The sequence below is a fragment of the Ictidomys tridecemlineatus genome, chromosome 5 (genome assembly GCF_052094955.1).
Source record: "Ictidomys tridecemlineatus isolate mIctTri1 chromosome 5, mIctTri1.hap1, whole genome shotgun sequence".
NCBI lineage: Eukaryota > Metazoa > Chordata > Mammalia > Rodentia > Sciuridae > Ictidomys > Ictidomys tridecemlineatus.
In genome coordinates, this window is record NC_135481.1 from 59,121,371 (window position 1) to 59,142,757 (window position 21,387).

Here is a 21,387-nt window from a genome sequence, read left to right on the forward strand (position 1 = left end):
GGGGCTCAGTGGTAGAGCACTTGCCTGGCATGTGTGAGGCACTGAGTTCAATGCTCAGCACCACATGTAAATAAATAAATTTAACTAAACATATTTTTAAAAATAAGATATGATTTTGGGTTCTGCACATACTAGTGGTTGATAAATACATGGTTGGTTTGGTACTTCAAGATGGTTTCTCTGTGGTGGGCGCCATGAAGGAGGGTAATGAGAATCCACTGGACTTACTTTTGGAGTTAGAAGTGAAAGAAAAGGGACCTGCAGGAAAATTTCCATGTCTAACAGTTGCCTCGCTTCTTACACTGGGAGCTGCTTGTGGGCCTCATTCTAACAACCCCTGTGCATCTCAAGAGAAAAACCACTTTATCCAACAGAAAACTGAATAGGAAATCAATTATTTTAAATATTCATCAACATTTCTTTTTCCCACAACAGTAACACTTCATTTTATTTATGTATTTACTTACTTACTTATTTATTTTCATCGTACTGGGAATTGAGCCTGGGACATTTTACTACTGAGACGTATTCCCAGCCCTTTTTCAGTTTATTTTGAGACAGGATCTCGATAAGTTGCTGAAGCTGGCCTTGAACTTGTGATCCTCCTGCCTCAGCCTCCTGAGTTTCTGGGGATATAGGTGTGAGCCACCACAACTCTTTGTTTTCATCATCCTATAGCTGGGAGCTATATGATTCTGTTGATAGAGGACCAATATTCCCAACTGCAGGAGAACAAATATTTCTTTTGAATTAGGAGATGGCCTATGGATACCCTTTGAAGAGAGAGTACTAAAAAATTACGGCTGCACAAGAATATTTCAAGTCCTAATGTGGTAAGAGTGTGCTTGACTTATTTTAGTTCTCTTTCGTTGTTGTTGTTGTTTATTGAATTAGATGGAACGAGAAGCAATCATTTTAGACAATCTTCAAGAGGAACTCCCAGAAATTTCCAAAACAAAGGAGGCCGCCACCACGGAGGAGCTCTCAGAGCTGCTGGACGCTTTCTGCCAATACGAAGAGAGTGTGGACATGCAGCAGCTCTTGCTGACCCTGCTCCTTCAGCGCATAAAGAGTATCCGGAATGTTCCCGAAGGCCGAGGGGCTGTAGAGGCTGTCCCTGCTCTTCAAGAGATCCAGTCCATGCGGGAACGGTGCGACAGGTAAGACTGAAGAAAGAATGTGCTTGGCAACTCTGGCTCCAAATTTTCAGAAGTATCCAATTGATAAAATATAAAAATAGTGTAGGATAATGACCAGTGATACTATGGGATTGTGTTGTATGGGATAATTGGCATTATCCTTTACTACAAAAAGGAATGGAAAAGATAAAGTAGCTATCATTAAAACAAGCACTCAGGCTGGGGATGTGGCTCAAGCGGTAGCGCACTCGCCTGGCATGCGTGCGGCCCTGGTTCGATCCTCAGCACCACCTACAAACAAAAGATGTTGTGTCCACTGAGAACTTTAAAATAAATAAATAAATATTAAAATTCTGTCTCTCTCTCACTCTCTCTTTAAAAAAAAAAAAAAAAACAAGCACTCATTTGCATCTTGAAATTTCTGAGTAGAATAACCTTGTTTTGGTACCAGGGATTGAACCCAGGGGCCCTTAACCACTGAGCCACATACCTAACCGTTTTTTGTTTTTTGTTTTTCTCTTTTTTTTTTTTTTGAGACAAGATCTTGCTAGGTTGCTTAGGGCCTCGCTAAGTTGTTGGGTCTGGCTTTGAATTTGTGATCCTTCTGCCTCAGCCTCCTGGGCTGCTGGGATTACAGGTGTGTGTGCACCACCATGCCCAGCGTCACTGTGCTTCTGACTGGCTGGCTATCAAGGCTTCCTTTGACACCTTCCCCAGGTCCAATTAACTTGCCGAAACAGCTCACAGAACTCAGGAAGACATTCAGGTTTGCTGGCTTGTTATTAAAAGACAAAATATGGGATATAGATGAACAGCCAGATGGAAATTGCTTAGGCCGAGTGTTCAGACACCACACTCTACCTTCCAGGTACCTCTGCTGTTCAGTAATCTGGAAGCTCCCCAAATCCTATTCTTGTGGGTGTTCATTATGTAATCATGATAGATTACATCATTGGTCTTTGGTGATCACCTCAGCTTCAGTCCCTGTCCCCTCTGGAGGTTAGGAATGATGATATGGAGGTGGTGAGGGAGGTCCTGAAAGTTAGTACCCTTTAATCATATGGTTATCTCTCCTTGCAAGCAGTTCCCATCCTGAGGCGCCTCAAGAACCCACCAAGAGTTGCCTCATTAGCACAAAAGATGCTCTTGTCATTCAGGAAATTACAAAGGTCTTAAGAGCTCTGTCAAGAACCAGAGTCACTGACTCAACCTTAGAACAGTAGGTTCTGCTTGTGCTTCTATCTATAAGGGTATTATGAGCTTGGTCTCAGGAACCTGGGCAAAGACCAAACATTTATTTATTCCATCATAGTATCACAGATTCTTATCAAATAACTCTAAGGAAAGGTTTTTTCCACCCAGTTGCCTCTTTCAATATTTGAAGCATCCACAGCAAATGGAGTCAGTGGAAGAGAATAGGTCCTGCAGGATTGTCTGTCCCCAAGAGCCTGTCCATGACTCCAGTCACACTCAAAAATCATTTTCATTTGAGATCAAAGAGTATATGCTGAAAAATAGAAGGTAGAGGTGGCAACTAGAATAGAAAGCGCAAGGAGAAGATATTTGGGAATGGAAGTTTTGGAGAGGTTTTTGGTTGAGTGCTAGGTTTTGGTGTGTTTGATTACGTGGTATCAAAATCATTGAAAAAATGGAACCAGGTACAGAGATGCACACCTGTAGTCCCAGTGGGAGGCTGAGGCAGGAGGATCACAAGGTCAAAGCCAGCCTCAGCAACTTAGTGAGGCCCTCAGCAACTTAGTGAGACCCTGTCTCAAAATAAAATAAAATATAAAAAAGACTAGAATGTGGCTCAGTGGTTAATGAAATATGTATATATATATATTATATATATGATATATATATGATATTTTCTTCTTGGGGGAAAAATCATTTTTGTGAACTATTCAGATATTTTTTTAATTGTTGAAATTAAACTGTTTCACAGAAGAGCAGGACAGAAAATTGGTTATATTTTGATGTTCTGTTTTAGGCTTCTTCAGAAAGCTCAAAAAAATAAGGAATCATTGCAGACTGAACTCCAGGGAAGACATTCCTTCACAAAGGAAATAATTGCTTTGAAGAATGTATTTCAGCAGGCTTCAACTTCTTTCCAAAATATGGCATCAGAGGGCCACCCAGAAAGGGCAAAGCAGTTGGAGGTAAGTGAGGAATGAACTAGTGAACGTGGCTGATGTTGGCCCACAGCCTTGTATTCAGAGTCCTTGGGGCAGAGGTAACTCGTTGATTTGGGTTGGAAGAGTGATTGAAAAAAGATGCAAGGAGAGGGGGGAAGCACATGCAAAGGCCCTATGGAATGATGTGGGCAGAGCCAGGGGACCATGAGCAAAATTGAGAGCAGGCTGAGTGTGGACTAAAGAGCCCTTTTTCAAGCATGTTTCACGGGTGTTTGGTGAACAGGGGCCTCAGAGCCCGTTTGGGTAGCGTGTTACACTATTTTAGTAGGCCATGGTGTTTTGCCTCTGGTAGGGGGCGTGCACATACTGAGAGTCATTTGGGAGCTCATTTCTTCAGGGTGATCTCTCATTCCAGTTCAATGGTAACAGTCAAAAATGATGTTTGGAAGCTGATTCAGAAGTTGCAGGCTGCGGTGAACCAGAGCTTTGGTGTTGATGTCCAGGAGCCCTCCCATCGGCACCAGCTCTGTTTAGCCCTGAATGACATCCTGTCCTCCCCGAGTCTAGATAAAGCAGGAGGACACTCACACCAGTCCACCTGTGTCTGGGTGGCTTTGTTCTTTAACTTTCTCCTTCTAGATTAATAAAGGAGAATCTGCGACACATCCCAGAGTCATTTAAAGTTGTGATCGCTCAGCGTCAGGACAGTGACTCAGTCCATTAAAACAAATAATGCTCCAACAGCTCCTGTAAAAACCAAACAACAAAAAAGCCACAGTAAAGTCAAGAAGTATTTTTCCACTTGATCTTTGGGAAACTTTCCCAAACAAATGAGTTTCTCCTTTATAATTACTAGAGGAGAACAGTCAGATCAGATTTTATTTCTAGGCCACAACCAATGGACTGTTTGTTCAGGTTTCTTTTATCTCCCCAAACCTGCATTCTTTGTAAGGAACTGGAACCCTCCCTTTTGAAAAAAGCTGAGCTCTGCTGGGCTGTCTAATTACAAGAAAGGGACACTTTTGCTTCAAGCGTGGGCTTTTAGTGGCCTTGACTCATTGTGATGATAATGTAGGAAGAAGTAGAAATAGAAACAAGTTAATAACAACACCAAAGAAAAACTTCTTTGAAACTTTTTTTTGCTACTTGTAGCTTTTAAGATCCGAGCTGCGACTGAGATACCGTTTAATCCTAGAGGTACTTTGCAAGCAGGGGACATTGTAATGTCTTTTTGCCACAATGGTTTGACACTCTGAAGAGAGATCAAGTTTAATTCTTACAAATTAGAAAGCATCCTCTGACCAAACCAAGTATCTCCTGGGTTCAGTCAACTCCTAACAATAGTGAGTTTTGTCCAGCAAGGTTTGTTTCTTTGAATCACGAGGACCAGGAGGAGCTGGAAAGCAGCTTTTTTGTCTTTTAGAGCTGAACTTTCCCCACCCAGTGTGGAAACTCTCTTGACGTTTTTAGGAGCTTCAGAGCATTCTTAAGAAAGGCAAGCTCACTTTCAAGAGTATCATGGAAAAACTGCGAATCCAGTACTGTGAAATGTACACCATAGTCCCTGCAGAGATGGAGTCCCGGGTGGAGGAATGCAGAAAAGCTTTAGAAGACATAGATGAGAAGGTAATAATAATGTTCTTACTTGTACTGTCCTTTATGGGGTTGAATGACTAGAAGAAAATGTTCTCTAATGCCACATTTTTCATTTGCCCTGATTTTAGCTCTGACTGGTTTGAGCTTGGTTAAATGGCAGTTTTGTGTATTGAATACTGAGATTAATAGGCTTGAAATAAGTGACTTAAATAACATAATATTAATCTGTATATATTTAGTCATCCAGATGCTTAATTTTTCTTCTCTTGCATCTTAAAATACTTACACATAGGGCTGAGCATGTGGCTCAAGCGGTAGCACGATAGCCTGGCATGCGTGCGGCCCGGGTTCGATCCTCAGCACCACATACAAAAATGTTGTTTCCGTCGAAAACTAAAAAATAAATACTAAAAATTCTCTCTTTCTCTCTCTTTCTCTCTCTCTCAAAAAAAATACTTACATATTATCTTTTCCTTGGTTTATAATTATTTTTGATTGTACAGACACTTAAAATTTTGGACATAAATAATACTTTGCTTTAAGAAGGATTCCCTGAAACATTTTGAAATTACAACCAAGAAGAATAAAAATCGCACTAGGAATAGTAATTAGCAAATACTGTCTAATGATGATGTTAACAAAATTCTCACAAAACATACCTGGGCAAATCATTATACCTGAGAATCCAGATTTGAACAAAGGTAGGAAATATTTTATAACACCAGGGACATAGGAGCTGAGCTGAGCAAGCCAATTTTCTTGGATAGTAGAAAGACAGCCCAAATCCAACAGAACAACAACAACAAAAAATCTGTTTGGCCCAGCATTCACAGAATGATTTTTATGTGATTTTTTTTTTTTTAAGATTAAAGCACCCATAACTTGTTAGCTAAAATAGCTCTTCAAGCTCAGCACAGTGACATATGCCTATAATCCCAGTGGCTTAGGAGGCTGAGGCAGAATTATGAGTTCAAAGCCAGCCTCACCAATTTAGTGGAGCCCTATGCAACTTAGGAAGACCCTCTCTCTAAATAAATTTTTTAAAGGGCCAGAGATGTGACTTAGTGGTTAAGTGTCCCTTGGCTGAATCCCTTGTGCCAATAAATAAATAAATAAATAGATAGATAGATAGATAAATAAATAAATAAATAAATCTCTTCTAGTACAAAAATGTCAGATTTCAAAAGCTAGGGCTGGAGGATCACAAGTTCAAGACTAGTCTCAGCAACCTGTCTCAAAATAAAAAAAGGACTGAGGATGTAGCTTAATAGTGAAGTGCCTCTGGGTTCAATCTCCCCTAACTCCACCAAAAAAAAAAAAAAAAAAAAAAGGAAGAAGGGATTCAAACTTAGTTTCTAGAATCTGTCCTATACTTCTCCTAGAAACATTTAACCTAGGGGGGAAAAAAAAAAGAATGTAATCTCCTAATATATAGTTACGTAAGTCTTTTTTGATTTAACATACAAGAAAACCTATTAGGTACATTCTCAAGAATTATGTGCTATTGGTTTTACTTTAAAAGATTACTAAATGTTTTAGTAGAAACTAAGGGTTATTGTCATAAATCCTTTATGTGAAAATCTCTATGAAGTAAGTTAGTAATAAAAAACAATCTTTCACATTTAAGGTTGAAAATTTCCACTGTGAACTTGTTTATTTGTAACAAAAAGCCACTGATTTTTATTGTGGGAAGTGTTCAAAGGAAGTTTAAGGACCCAGACAACAGACACATCTCTGTGTGTAATTCCGATGGCTATTGACTTTCCTAAATCATAATCTTTCCTAATGTATCTAAATGGTAAGCATTTCTACCAGGAGAGTAACTGCCCCCAAAATCAGAAAACTCCATTTTGTGGTAGTTTGTAACATAGCCAGCAAGAAAAAAATAATAATAGAGGGTCAAAGTGAGGCTTGTTTTTATAATAATCATGACTGTGGTATGGTCCATGGAATAAACACTTTGACAGCCTTGTGCAAGTAGGGCCTGGGATAGAGTCTGGGGACTTGAGGGCTTCTTAGGACGAGGTCAGCCACTACCTGATGTGTGACCTTCACACGTCATTTAGCCCGTCTTTCTGTTTCTGTGTCTACACTCTCATCTACTTGGGGTTGTTTTATTCTCGGTGGTTATACAGCTACAGTGAAGACTGAAAGAGTTATACAAAACCATATAGTATTATTTGGTTATTTAGTAGCTGCTTAGAAAAAAGCCTTATCTATATAGCTTTAAAAAAACAAGAACACAAATTAATCAAGTATTTGGAAAAATAATACATTCAGCATTCTTTTAATATCTTTCTTAGCACTAGTTGTTTTAACATGCAGATTAAAAAAAAGAAGAAGAAGAAGACTGCCTGGTTTAGCAGCTAGATTTCTGATTGCTGGGAAAGTGGGCATTAGAAACGGTTACACATAGAAGAATTAAGCTCAGCATCCTCAGGAAATAGCTGCTTTTAGAAGACTGTTTCCACCCAAACGAATATTAAGGTGGAAATTACATTTTGTTTTTAAATTGGCTTGGGAATTGTTTTAATAGAAACAGATCTGTGCAGAGAATATTCTCTAAAATGGAGAGGTTGTATAACATATCCCCCAGGAATTCTTTTATATCATTTGATCCATAGGGGTATGTTTCAAAGAGTCCTCTCAGTACACAATTTTTAAATTTTATTTAAAGTAATTAATTTACTTATAGATTATATTTAAAAGATCCGATGAACATAGCTGACATTTAGCAAGTTGGCTAATCTACTACTGTCTCACTAATGCATTAGCCAGTCTCACCAATTTAGTGAGGCCCTATGCAACTTAGGGAGACCCTCTCTCTAAATAAATTTTTTTTATTTAGTCTGGTTTGTAATTTTTTCTTCTAGTCCTTATAGAGTAAGTGTTGCTTTAGGCTGGGAATATAGCTCAGCTGGTAGAGTGCTTGTCTCACATGCACAAGGCTCTGGGTTCAAACCCCAGCACCACTAAAAAAAAAAAAAAAAAAAAAGAGTGAGTACTGCTTTTATTGTGTGAACTTGGGAATAGAGAGCAGAAACCCTCTCTAAGCCAAATTCAACTTTCTCCCTTGTAACAGATTAGTGATGATGTCTTGAAGAGCTCGCCAACATTTGCAATGAACAGGAAAATAGAGGAAATTAACAGTGGGCTTCGGCTTGTTGAAAATATGTTGCAGCAGAAGAGCGAAAACATTGAGAAAGCTCAAGAAATTCAAAAGGTAACATCCTCCTCAGCTCACTTCAGCATTAGGTATTTCTGACAAATAACCCACCCCCGAATTCAGTCCATCCCAAGGTGAGTTCTTTGGGTGAATTAGAAGCACCAAGGTCCTACACCAAATCCAGAGGTGCATCCTTGATTAGAGGCCACCTAGGGGGTTGGTAGGAAATTATTCTTGGTTTTTCCAAGGTGGACACCTGTCTTAGCTCTTGAGAGAATCTGACTGTGCTATCATTTCCACAAGTAAATGGCAGTAAGGATCTTGGGAATACTGATGTAAAAAAAACTAGGCTATCAAAAATATTAATGGCTTTTCTTTAGATTGCCCAGGTGGGGAGGGAAAGGAAAGTAAAAAAAATCCAAATTTATTTCCCTTGTAAAATATCTTAGGAAATAAAATCTTAAGTAAAACAGACATACTATTCTACCTCTGAATTCCCAAGTAAATGCCTATATGTATATTCTTATTGTAATCTACATTTTTAGGAAATATTTTAATATAATTGGACTTTAAAAATATGTAAGAATGTGGCTCATTAGGTATATCATTAGGTATAATTTTGACTCTTAAGCAGAGGAACCTAATTTAACAAGTTAGATTTTCCCATTTCTCAAAATTGTTTTTCTAGATTTAAAAGCAGTTACTACTATTGCACGCAGCTGGGACTTTCTTTCACTTCATTAATTCCAAGTCAAGAGACAGTTTTTTGTTTTCATTTTTTTAATTATTATTATTTTTTAGTTATAGATGGACACAATACCTTTTTATTTTTTATGTGGTGCTAAGGATCAAACCCAGTGCCTCACACATGTTAGGTGAGCACTCCACCACTGAGCCACAACCCCAGCCCCTCAAGAGGCAGTTTTTATTGTTTGTTTTTAATTTTATTTTATTTTATTTTGCTGAGATGATGAGGTCTTTCTGTGTTACCTGGGCTAGACTTCAACTCTTGTGCTCAAATGGTTCTCCTGCCTCAGTCCCCCAGTTGCTGGGACTGTGGCACATAGCACCACACCCATTTTAAATATCCCTTTTTAAACATAATGCTTACCTAATCACTCTTTTTTTTTTAATTAATGGATTTTTTTTTTTTAGAGAGAGAATTTTTAATATTTATTTTTTAGTTTTCGGCAGACACAACATCTTTGTATGTGGTGCTGAGGATCGAACCCGGGCCGCACGCATGACAGGCGAGCGCGCTACCGCTTGAGCCACATCCCCAGCCCTACCTCATCACTCTTGAAAGGTTAGGGCTCCATTGCCCTTATTTGCTGTCACTTGTCCCTGGAAAATATCAAGGTCTTTCTGTCCCTTGCAGATAATTTGTACTAGAATGAATGAAGTTACAGTTAGGATAGTGCAGAAAGACAGTGAATGTGAATCTAAGTTAATAAGTAGGCCTGCAATGTGTTTTGATAGCGTTTCCAGATGCCTGTGAACACTAGGGTTTACTACCATCTATCATGGCAGTCTTCATTCAAACTGACTTAAAAATGTCCTTCTCCAGAAACTGTGGGACAAGCTGGATCTCTGGCATTCCAAGCTAAACGAGCTGGATTCTGAAGTTCAGGACATCGTTGAACAGAACCCAGAAGAGGCTCAAGAATGGATGGATAAGTTGATGATTCCTTTCCAGAAGTACCAGCAAGTCTCACAGAGAGCAGAAACCAGAACCTCACAGTTAAATAAGGTGGGGGCGTAACACATGCTAGCCTTACAGCACGTGGAAGTCCTAAGATAGGTTTAAAACAAAACAAAACAAAAAAATGTTCAGAGGCAGCTGAAACACCAATTGCCACTTATAGGAGCTGAAACTAGAGCTGATCTGCACGGTAGGCTCCCGTGGGCTGAGGCAGCTGAAGTTGGCTTGGGCTGATACAACCAAGAATCCAAAAGTTAGCCAACCACAGAAGTCAAGGAAGTGCTGAGACCCAATAGGTAGAGGAAGACCAATGATGGGAATTCAGGGCAGAGAGTCTCCAGAATCCAGGGAGGGAGCCAGCAATGAAAAGGACTGCCATTTAGGAACAAGATCGTTCTCTACGCCATTCTAAATGGTGGCCATGGTTTGGTGAGTTGTGAGTGTAGCCTGGCAAAGATAGGATCCTAGTCTAACAAGAATATAATGGGCTGGTGCAGTGGCACACGCCTGTAATCCCAGTGGCTCACGAGTTCAAAGCTAGCCTCAGCAATTTAGCAAGGCCCTAAGCAACTCAGTGAGACCCCGTTTCTAAATAAAATACAAAAGAACTAGGGATGTGGCTCGGTGGTTAAGCACCCCTAGTTCCTCCCCTGATACAAAATATATATATATAGTTCCTCCCCTGATACAAAATATATATATATATTATGGGACAAAATGAGAATTAATGGGACATTATAGGGAAAGACCCTGAACAAGAGGAAGTATTAGCCAGTTTTGAGAAAGAAGCATAAATGGGAATCAGGCTAGCTGCAAGGCAGACTTGGAACCCTTGCTGAAGCCCACAGCATCAGGGTGGAACTTCTTAAATTCTTTCCACCATAGTCAGAATCAGTCTGAAAAGCTGGGAGAGTCTTCACGTGGAGTGCTGTCTTCAGTGTTGTTAGCCATGGGGCCTGAAAGGCCCAACACATCACTGACTAATCTCAAGTGACTCTCCATTCAGGAACTGTTCAACCCCAGTGACCAGCATCTGACTAAATGTGGTCCCACATTTCTTTCTCAGGCCACAATTAAGATGGAGGAGTATAGTGATCTTTTGAAGAGCACAGAGGCTTGGATAGAAAATACCAGTTGTTTGCTGGCCAATCCTGCTCGCTATGACTCTTCAAGAACCCTGAGTCACCATGCCAGCACCCTGCAGGTAAGTGTTTTCTGTTAGTGAGAGAATCTCTACAAGTGTCACTGGGTAGCCAATCACATCATCTTTTTTTCTTCTTCTTACCTGAAAATCCACCTTACTTGTTGTTTTAGTCAAGCTTTTTTGCTGCTGTGACTAAAGGATCCGATTAGCACAATTACAGAGGAGGAAGAGTTTATTTGAGGGCTCATGGTTTCAGAGGTTTTACTTAGTCCATAGAAGGCTGGCTCCATTTCTCAGGGCTCCCGGTGACATAGGACATCATGGTGGAAGAGTGTGACAGAGGGAAGCAGCTCACATCATGGTGATCAAGAAGCAGAGAGAGAGAGAGAGAGACTCTACTCTGGAGATATAAAATGTATACTCTGTAGCCACACCCCAGATAAACCACTTTCTCCAGCCACATCTACCTGCTTCCAGTTACCACTGAGTTAATCCCCTCAGGGATCAATCCACTGATTTGGTTAAAGATGATCCAATCATTTCTCCTCCAAACTTTGCATTGTCTCACATGTGAGCTTTTGGGGACACCACATCGAAACCATAACCCTTATCATCATGCTAAGAGGCAGAAGGAAGCTTGAGATATTGGCAGACACTAGAAAGGAATTTTGGAGATCGGTATCTGGTTCTTTTTGTCCTACTCCATGACTTTTTGGATAATTTTAGCATTTATCTTCCACGGGCCTCAGTGTTCCCCATCCATGAAGTAAGAAGTTTGCATTGGGTAGTGTTGATGGTTTTGGTTCACGAAATTCTAAGATGGCCCCCCAATATTCTCATTCCTTGGTGTGTATGACGTTAATAATCCCCTCCCCTTGAGTCTAGGCAGGACTCTGAACAGGATAGAATAGTCACACTGATTAGGTTATGTTCTGTGACTGTGGCAATGGAATAGTCACTGTTGTGGATACATACATGATCAATCATGTCACTTGATCACAAGATTCCCTAGTGGCAAACCATACAGAGATTCTCCTGCTGGCCTTAAGAAGTAAGAACCATGGGATTGGGATTCAAGGGTGTCTTTAGAAGCTGAGAGCCACTTTCAGCCATCAGCCAGCAAGAAAACAGGGACCTCAGTACTACAACTGAATTCTGTGAACAACCTGACTGTTTGCAACCTGATGGCCTCCTGAACACAGGACCCACTCACAGTAAACCTTAACTCCTGACCCATGGAACACGTCACATAATAAATGGGTTTGAAGCAGTCAGATTTGTAGTAATCGTTACATAGCAGTAGAAAGCCAATCCATGGTTCCTTCCAGTCCTGACATCCCAGGATTCATTCCTGGCACTGCCCAGGTCCCCTGTGTCTCCATGTCAGCTTATAGAGACAAAGAGAGGGAAGTGTTCTCCTAGGCAGGGCCATGACTTGCAGGGGTGGTCCAGATGCTGAGCACTGATGGTTTTGGTCCACGAAATTCTGTTTGTGAAGGAATATTTTTCTTCTCTCATTCAGCCACTGGAAAAGATCCCTTAGGAAATGTTCTATAATGGTTTTTACAGAACTCATACCTCCAAGATGATCTGTGTCCTCTTTATATCTTTAGAACAGCACAGCATGTTCCACAGTGGGTGGCTGACTTCCTGTCTCCCTGCCTCCCTGATGTTTGAGATTTGGTGGCACATTTTTGTCCTGTGGTAACAGTTGTCAAGATAATGCATTTTTATCCATTTATCTCTTTTCTTCTGCATTGCTTCTGATCACCTTTGTCCCTCAGTGCCACCACACACATTCCTTAGATTGATTTTCCACATCCGTAGAGCATGCCATCTTTTTATTTTTAATCACTTTTTAAAATTTTATTTGTCAATGGACCTTTGTTTTATTCATTTGTTTGTAGTGCTGAGAATCAAACCCAGTGGCTTGCACATGCTAGGCAAGTGCTCTACCACTGAGCCACAACCCCAGCCCTTTAATCACTTTTATGATTCACCATTTTGGAAGAGTCTGCCAAGACAGGAAAGAGAAATAATGCTTTTTCCTCAAATGTTTTTGATGAGTTAAAAATTAAAAACTATAACCACTCAGGCAAGAACAGTTGGCTTTTGCTGCCTTCTCCTTAAACAAATATGCATCTGTAAAAGTGTCTGTTCAGGATACTGAGATTGGTGGACTTTGTTGATAAGCTAGAACTGAGCGGAGGGAATAGGGACAGGGAAGAAAGAAGTTTATTTTCTCCAGAATGGATCTAATAAATCCCCCGATGGGAAGTAAGTCCCCGAGAGCTTACTTCTAGTCCTCTGTGGAAAATCCCATTTTGTCCTCATAATGGAAATAGTTGTTTCTACTTTTAAGATATTCTTTTCCACTTTTGACATTACCAGGTCTTACTTTTTAAAGTGACTCTTAAAAATCTCAACTGAGGTTTAAAAAAAAGTTTGTTTTAATTGCACTATAACTTTTTGCCTGGACTGCATTTGTTAAAATACATTTGTATGATCTAAAGCTGATTTCATAATTAGTGCTATTGTAATTAAGAATCATCAAAACAAATGATCATTGTAAAAATAGTAAACTAGCTTGTTTTTAAATCAACTTCATTGAGGTATAATTTTACATGTACTGAAATACACCCCTCTTAATTGTGCAGCTGTGTAACCAACAACAACAACAACAAATTGAAGAACATTTCCATCACCCCAGAAAGTCCCCTTGTGCCTCTCTGCACTTGGTGTCCGTCTCCTTTTGTTCATCTTCAGACCTAGGCAACCTTTCCCTCCCTCATTGCTTGCTATTGCTATAGTTCCGTCCTTTCTGGACTGTCATGTAAATGGAACTGCATAGTTTATTATGTCTGACTTCTTTCACTTAACATCTATCCAGAGTTCATTATTTTAATTGCTGTGTTCCATTTAGGGAAGTGAACGAATCATGTGCCATACACCAGTGAGTAGGGTTTGGGTCGTTCCTGATTCTGAGCTATGTGTTAGCTATTGCCGTGTAACAAGTTACACCCCTGATTGGCAGCTCGAAACACCATGTTGTTATTATCTCACTGTTTCTGTGGGTCTAGAATCCAGGCTCAGCTTAGGGGAGTGTGTCTGGCACAAAGTCTCTCATGAATTCAGTCATGGTATCAGCAGAGGCTTTGGGCTCCTCTGAATTCTTGGTTTGTGAGGGAAAGAGAGACAGGATCCACTTCCACATGCATTCACACACAACAGGCCGTGAAAGATCCACATCCGTACCCAGAGACACGGCCTCTTCACAAGAGACCACCTCACAGCTGGCTTCCCCCAGTGTAAACAAGAGAAGGTAACTCCCTAGTCAGAAGCTGCAGTCTTCTTGTGACCTCATCTGGGAAGTGGCATCTTATTACTTTGGTCATATTTCATTAGAGTAAATCATGAATCCAGGGAACTGATTATACAGGCATGAATACTGTGAAGCGAGGATCGTGGGCGCCATATTGAAGGCTGGTTGCCACAGGCCATTATGAGCAAAGCTGCTGTGAATGGATTTCTGTACAAATGTTGATGTGGACATATATTTTTAATTTCATTTCAATGAATAAATACCTAAGAGTATGATTGCTGGCTTTTATGGTAAATGTTCAACTAAATGAAAACCTGCCAAGTTGTTTTCTGAGATGGTGGTATAACTTTTTGACTCCCCTCCATCTTTTTGTCAGCACTTGGTATTATCTTTTAAATTTTGGCCATTCTAGTGATAGATGGCAGTATTCTGGATTAATTGGCATTTCTCTAATGACTCGTGTTTTTAGCATTTATTCATGTCCTTGTCATTTATATACTTCCTTTGTGAAATGTCTATTCATTTCCCACCCCCACCCCCAATTTTAAATTGGATTGTTACCCTATTAAGTTGTAGAAGTTATTTATAAAACATTCTAAAAATGATTTCTGTATCATATGATATGTGATTTACACATATTTTCCCTAGTTTGTGAACTGAACAGAGGGAATGGGGACAAGGGAAGAAAGGAGTTTATTTTATTGTCTTTCCATTCTTTTATCACTGTCTTTCAGAGAACAGAAGTTACCAATTTGATAAAGTCTAATTTAGCAATATTTTCTTCTATAGATTATTCTTTTGTGCTATATCTAAGAAATCTTTACCTAATCAAAGATCACAAGATATCCTCCTATGTTATTTTCCAGAAATTTGATAGTATTAACTCTTACTTTTAGGTCTATGATCTATTTAATGTTAATTGTTGTATACAGATGAATCAAGGAAAACAGTGTTAAAGGTCAAGGTTCATCTTTTTCCCTAAGGATATCTTATTGTTCCAACACCATTTATTGAAAGGACTCTCAACTTTGAATTATTTTGGTACCTTCTTGAAAATGTTAACCTCATATGTATGGTTCTATTTCTAAGTTTTCTCTTCTGTTTTATTGATCTGTCTCAGTTCTTTTACCATTGTAAGAGTCCTAATTACTATAGCTTTATAGTAAATCTTGAAATCAAGTATCATAAATTCTATAACTTTTTCCAATTTTTTTGGTTAATCTTATTCTTTTGCATTTCCATATAAATCTTAGAATCAGCTTGTCAATGTCTATTTAGAGGTCTGTTGGAATTTTGAGTGGGATTCCATTAAATCTGTTGATCAATTTGGGTAGAATTTATGTCTTAGCCATGTTGACTGTTCAATCTAGGAACATGTATATCTCTTCATTTATTTTATTTAGTCTTTTACTTCTTGCAGCAATGTTTTCTAATTGTCAATGTACTGGTTTCTTGTATGTGTAAAGTTAAATTTAAGTATTTCATGGTTTTTTAATGCTATTGTATTATTGGTCAAAGGCATTGGTTTTAAGTTTTGTTTCTCTTAACTAGGATTTTGAATAAGATCAATAGAAAATTCTGAATAATCTGATTAATTTTTGAGACTTATGATTAGATTTCTACCTGAATAAGTAAATATTCTTTCTCGTATCACTTAGATTTTTATGGAATTACCTGAAAACTACATTAGCAGGCTGAAAATTTTGAGATATTTTGAAATCTTAAGTGTGCAGTGGTAGAGCACTTGCCTGGCATGCATAAGGCCCTGGGTTTGATCCTCGGCACCACAAAAACAAACAAAAAGGAAATATTGAGTTTGAAAGTTAGTACATGTTTTAAAGAAACCTATGAATAATTAATGACGCTCTTCTCACCTCTGTCACTCAGGAAATTTCAAGGATTTTAGAAACTCTCTGCTAGGAACTCAGAATGAAGGTCAAATAAATATAATTCTTGTTATAAGTAGAGCATCCCTAACCTGAAAATCTGAAATCTAAAATTGCTCCAGAATCTGAAATAGATGATGGGTCTTAATCAAAATGCAGACACACTTAAAATATTGTATAAAACTACCTTCTGGATATGTATATATCCTGAAGGGTGTATACATTGTGTAAATGAATTTTGTGTTTAGACTGGAGTCCCATCCTTAAGACATTTTATTATGTATATGCGTATGTTTTAAAATATGAAAAAAAATTCTGAAAACCAAAACAATTTAGGTCCCAAGCATTTTGGATAGGAATACAAAACTTGGATGGCACCATATCATAGCAGACACTCTATAAAGTCATCCGTGGCCACTGGCAATAGGAAGCGTTCAGTGTTTTCACTATGGAAATGGAAAGAACCAGGAATTTGAAACACTAATTTAAATTTTAATCAACTTGTTTTTCTCTTTTCTTTTTTCTCTATCTAGAGGGCTTTGGAAGATTCTGAGCAGAAGCACAATCTTTTACATTCAGTTTTCACAGATCTAGAGGATTTGTCAGACATTTTCGAAACAGATGACTTAGTACAGTCCGTACAAGACCTAAGCAGTCAAGTAGTAGATCTCCAGCAACAAATAATGGAAAGCCTTCCCCACATTCAGCGGATGGCAGATGTAAGTTGACACCCTAAAGATGTGACTTCCTGTTTTTGGTTTGTAGCTCATTTGGCAAATTTGTTGTACTACTAATCATGTCTGAGTTATAGAAACCCACAATGAACTGGTAAAATTTTCACTTATGCTCTTTTTACTTTACTTTGAAACCTTGAGTGCAACCATAACAGAAAAGCATATCCCCATTCTTAATCCAGAATTATTCTATCTAAAGAGTGAAGGATTCTGATCAGATAAGCTCATTGTTTTCTCTTTGTCCAAATAGGGCTATTGTTGATTTTTAAAGCACTAAGAAAAAAATGGGTTTGCGGGTGCTTGGGATATAGCTCAGTGGTAGAGTGCTTGCCTAACAGGTATAAAATGTTAATGAATTAATTAGTTAATTAAAATACCCAAAATGTTAATGAATTAATTAGTTAATTAATTAAAATACCCATATGGAAAGAAGGAATTAAAACAGGCACCCTTCCAAGTCTTCTTTCACCAATAGCAAACATTTGTTGAGAGGTTGCTATATCAGCCACTGAATTGTTCCTTTTTCTTTTTTTTTCTTTCTTTTTAATATTTTTTTTAGTTGTTGATAGACGGACCTTTATTTTATTCATTTGTTTATATGCAGTGTTGAGAATTGAATCCAGTGCCTCACACATGCTAGGCAAATGCTCTACCACTGAGCTGTAACCCCAGCCCTTTTTTTTTTTTCTTTTTTATGTATTTGTTTATGTGGTGCTGGGGATCCAACCCAGGGCCTCATGCATGCAGGTGCTCTACAACTGACCTACACACACCATCACAGAATTTTTAAGTAATTTTTGCTTGAAATACATGAGGCATTTACTTAAAGTCACATGATAAAAGGCCTTTACAGTTAGTTCTGTTATTTACCTTGTGTTTCTCTGTGGCATTCCATACTCCTGTAACTTTGGGGAATAGTAGCTGTTGAAGTAAATTCTTGGTTACTGAAACCTAGTCCAAGGTTTTAGAGTGCATCTGCAACTTCTGATAGAAATTACCATGGAATACATAGAAAAAATTTATGTACCTTCTCAAACAGTAGGTACAGAAAATTATTTCAGTGTACTTTAACATTTTCTCATAATTTGGGGGGACTACTATAGACAGTCACTGTATTTACTGTCTGCTTCATGCTAATGAAGGTCTATTTTACCCTATGTTGAGTGATTCCAAACTGCTAGAATTGGAAACCGTTAGGCTATTTTTATGGGATTTAAAAAATCTCCATTATTAACCATACCATCTTACTGCTATAGGGATCTGTATTGATCTCCAAAGTCAGATTGAGGGGTCTTGTACAGTGATATGCATTTCGTATCTAGATTTTATAGCGCATATTATAACTTATTTTTGTAGCATTTAAGGTTCTTGGCCAGGTTCTGGACGTTGACACTAACTAGAGAAATAACCACTGGACAAATGATCTATTATTTAAATAAATCTGAGTAGATTATAAAGTCATTTATAATATTGCTTGGCAATATTTTATTAAAAGGGTGGGGGTTGTGACTCAGTGGTAGAGGGCTTGCCTAGCACATGTGAGGCACTGGGTTCAATCCTCAGCACCACATAATAAATAAAGTAATAGAGTAATAAAAAATGTTTTAAAAAATATTTTATCAAGGGTTGATTAAAAAATCTGGTCAGTTTTCTAATCTTTGTGTGTACTTTTTCAAGGGTAATTTTATCATTTTACTTAAAGTGGTGGAAATTTTTAAAATATCAGACCCACCTATTTCAAGTGTTTAAACAGTTCCAAAGATAAAGTTAAAGAGTCTGTAGATAACAAGAGTTTTTTTAAAAAAATGGTTTGGATGCATATTACCTTTGTTCTCATGAGAAAACGAAAATTAGCTCTATGATTATTTTAATTCAATGTCAAGGTTAGGGCAATGCTCTTTAGTGGAATATGCTATTAGTAAAATGACATTTTTATTGAAAGTAGTGAAAATTATCTTTGTAGCACTTGGCTAGTTTTTAAGAGATATAAGTAGCAAATTCTTTGGCTAAGTGTAAAATAGAATTAATGGCAATAAATTGTGTTTTATGTATTATTAGTTTACAGCATATACTGCATAAGTTGGTTCTGTTTCTGAAATTCTAGGATGTGGTTGCTATTGAATCCGAAGTAAAATCTATGGAGAAAAAAGTTTCAAAAATCAGAACTATCCTGTTATCAAAAGAAATATTTGATTTTTCACCTGAAGAACATCTTAAGCATGGAGAGGTAAGCATAGATCATTATAAAAAGTATTCTCATAATACCTGCTATGTCTGTTTAAAAATATGTAATAATGTGATTTGAACCAAGTATTTGTCTTGTTTTGTTTTGTCTTATGATCCTGGTAATTGAACTCAGGGCCTCCTGATGCCTCAGACAGTACTCTAACTCTAAGCTAAACCCCTAGCCCCCAAAGTGTTCATCTTGCTAGAATAATAGCAAAAATAAGGTTTGGAAATAGATATGAATGAATATAAATGCTTTAAATTATACTCATAATGCTACCTGTGTAAAGATAATTATTGTATAGGTAAGTTTGCCTTCAAGTCTAAAGAACTTGAGCACCTAAGCCAGGCTCAAATGGGTTCTAGCACTATAACACTGCTTCCTTAGCTGCGTGAACTTGAGTGTGTATGTACCTTGTCATATCTGTGCACTAGGATTGAAGTCATTACATTCTAGTTACAGTGCATATGGAGCTCCTAGCACAGGAACTGAGACAGACTTTGTTTCCTCCTTAGCCTGAGGATCAAAAACTTGTGTTTTGGGATCAGGCAGGCCTGGGTATTAATCCCACCCCTGCCTCTTACAATCTCACCTTATTTGAATCTTCTAACTTCCAGACACCTCTGTAATGGAGGTTAGCATGCTTTCCCAAGAGGATTATGAAGATTAAATGAAGAAGTATTTAGTAAAGTGATTAATTTCTCCTAATTTACTGGTTAGTAGCCATGCTGTGATCCAACTACTCAGGAGGCTGAGGCAGAAAGATCTCAAGTTCAAGGCCAGCCTGGGCAACTTTGTGAGACTCTGTCTCCAAATAAAATATAAAGGCCTGTATATGTAGCTCAGTGATAGGATGCTTACCTAGTATATGTGAGGCACTGGGATTCAGTCCCCTGCAAATTACCTAGGTAGATATGTAGGTAGGTAGGCAGATTGATCCAGATTCTATGGATCAGAAGTTGATTAAAGCCAAATATAATTATACTCCTGGGAATTAAAAATTTTCTGGACAATTTTGTTCAATTTAATAAGCATTTTTGAGAGCTATATAGGAAGCTCTATGCAGTTGCTCTAAAGATAAGATACAGAATTTGCCCTTTGATAGCCCACTGCTTAGTGATAATATGCAGAGCTAAACAACAATTTCACACAGAGAGAAAGGGAGAGAAGAAAGCAAAGGGCCGTCCAAGTGCACAAGTAAATACTGGCAAATTGCTCTTACCCCAGGCATTCTTTCCCGAGACCCTTAACTCTCACATCCCAAGTGATGCAATGGTTCTTTTCAATCTGAGTTAAGGAAATGTTTTAAATACTAAAGTATTCAGTATTTTAATTTTGAATAATTAAACTCAGCAGTGGTCTTTTTCTTCATTTATGTACCATGCTTTTCTTGTGTTATTAAGGTCATACTTGAAAATATACGCCCCATGAAGAAAACCATTGCTGAGATAGTGTCTTACCAAGTGGAACTGAGGCTACCCCAGGCAGGAACAAAACCTCTGCCTGTGTTTCAGCGGACAAATCAGCTTTTGCAAGCTGTAAAACTATTGGAAAACGTGACTCAGGAACAAAATGAGTTATTAAAGGTGAGCAGTTTACAATGGCACACAATCTATTGGATAAAAATGTTCAGCAAAAGCTAGTTTTGTTCTCAATTTTAATTGGAAATAATTATGATCAAGAAGGTGGCATTTGATAGAAGAGCTTAATTTCTTGCCCAAATGGGGCTAAGGTTGTTTTCCTTCATTCTTGCCCTTACTCTGGTTGAAGACATTAAAGCATAGTCCTGGTCTATTTAATTCCATTCCACACCTGTTAAAAACCTATGTTGGTACAGTGCTGTGGCAAGAGATTTGAACCTAAACCAGGCATTTGCAGTCTATGGAAGCCAACAGGTCTGTCTATCTATTTTGCTCATTTCTAGCAATCAGCTCATTTTATTATCTTATTACCCAGTGTGTGAGTAGATAGAGGGTAGGCACTTTACAGTCTTCATGGAGTCTGGTGTCAGGGTGTTAAGTGATTTGCTGAGCAGCTACAGAGTTAACCTGCATATAGGTTTAATTTGTGTACAAATATAACACAAGTTTGAGTTTCTGGACCCTTGGTTTCATTTCTCACTATTAAGGGTCTCTTCCTTCTAGCTGATAACATCTTTCATCCTCTCTCCAGAGAATGTTTTTCTCCCACTTAAATTTTGTTAGATCACCATTCTCAAGACAGGAATCATCAATGGTCAGAAATGACTTTTTTCTTTAGCATGTATTCCTAGATCAACAACCACTCTCATAAGAACAGAAAATTGCTGAAAGATCTTGAATTCTACAGACCCTCTT

The 21,387-nt window shown here is 38.3% G+C and overlaps 1 protein-coding gene across 9 annotated transcripts in view; it reads left to right on the plus strand.

The window, feature by feature from the left end:
- Nucleotides 1-21,387, plus strand: part of Syne2 (spectrin repeat containing nuclear envelope protein 2) — a 321,684-nt gene that overhangs the window by 184,216 nt on the left and 116,081 nt on the right. For all 9 annotated transcript variants that reach the window (XM_078050038.1, XM_078050030.1, XM_078050033.1 and 6 more), the window contains 9 exons: nt 895-1,160; nt 3,130-3,298; nt 4,745-4,900; nt 7,953-8,093; nt 9,604-9,786; nt 10,805-10,942; nt 16,624-16,809; nt 18,929-19,051; nt 20,455-20,637. In XM_078050038.1, coding sequence (XP_077906164.1) covers nt 895-1,160; nt 3,130-3,298; nt 4,745-4,900; nt 7,953-8,093; nt 9,604-9,786; nt 10,805-10,942; nt 16,624-16,809; nt 18,929-19,051; nt 20,455-20,637 — 1,545 coding nt within the window. The remainder of the gene's footprint in view (nt 1-894; nt 1,161-3,129; nt 3,299-4,744; nt 4,901-7,952; nt 8,094-9,603; nt 9,787-10,804; nt 10,943-16,623; nt 16,810-18,928; nt 19,052-20,454; nt 20,638-21,387) is intronic.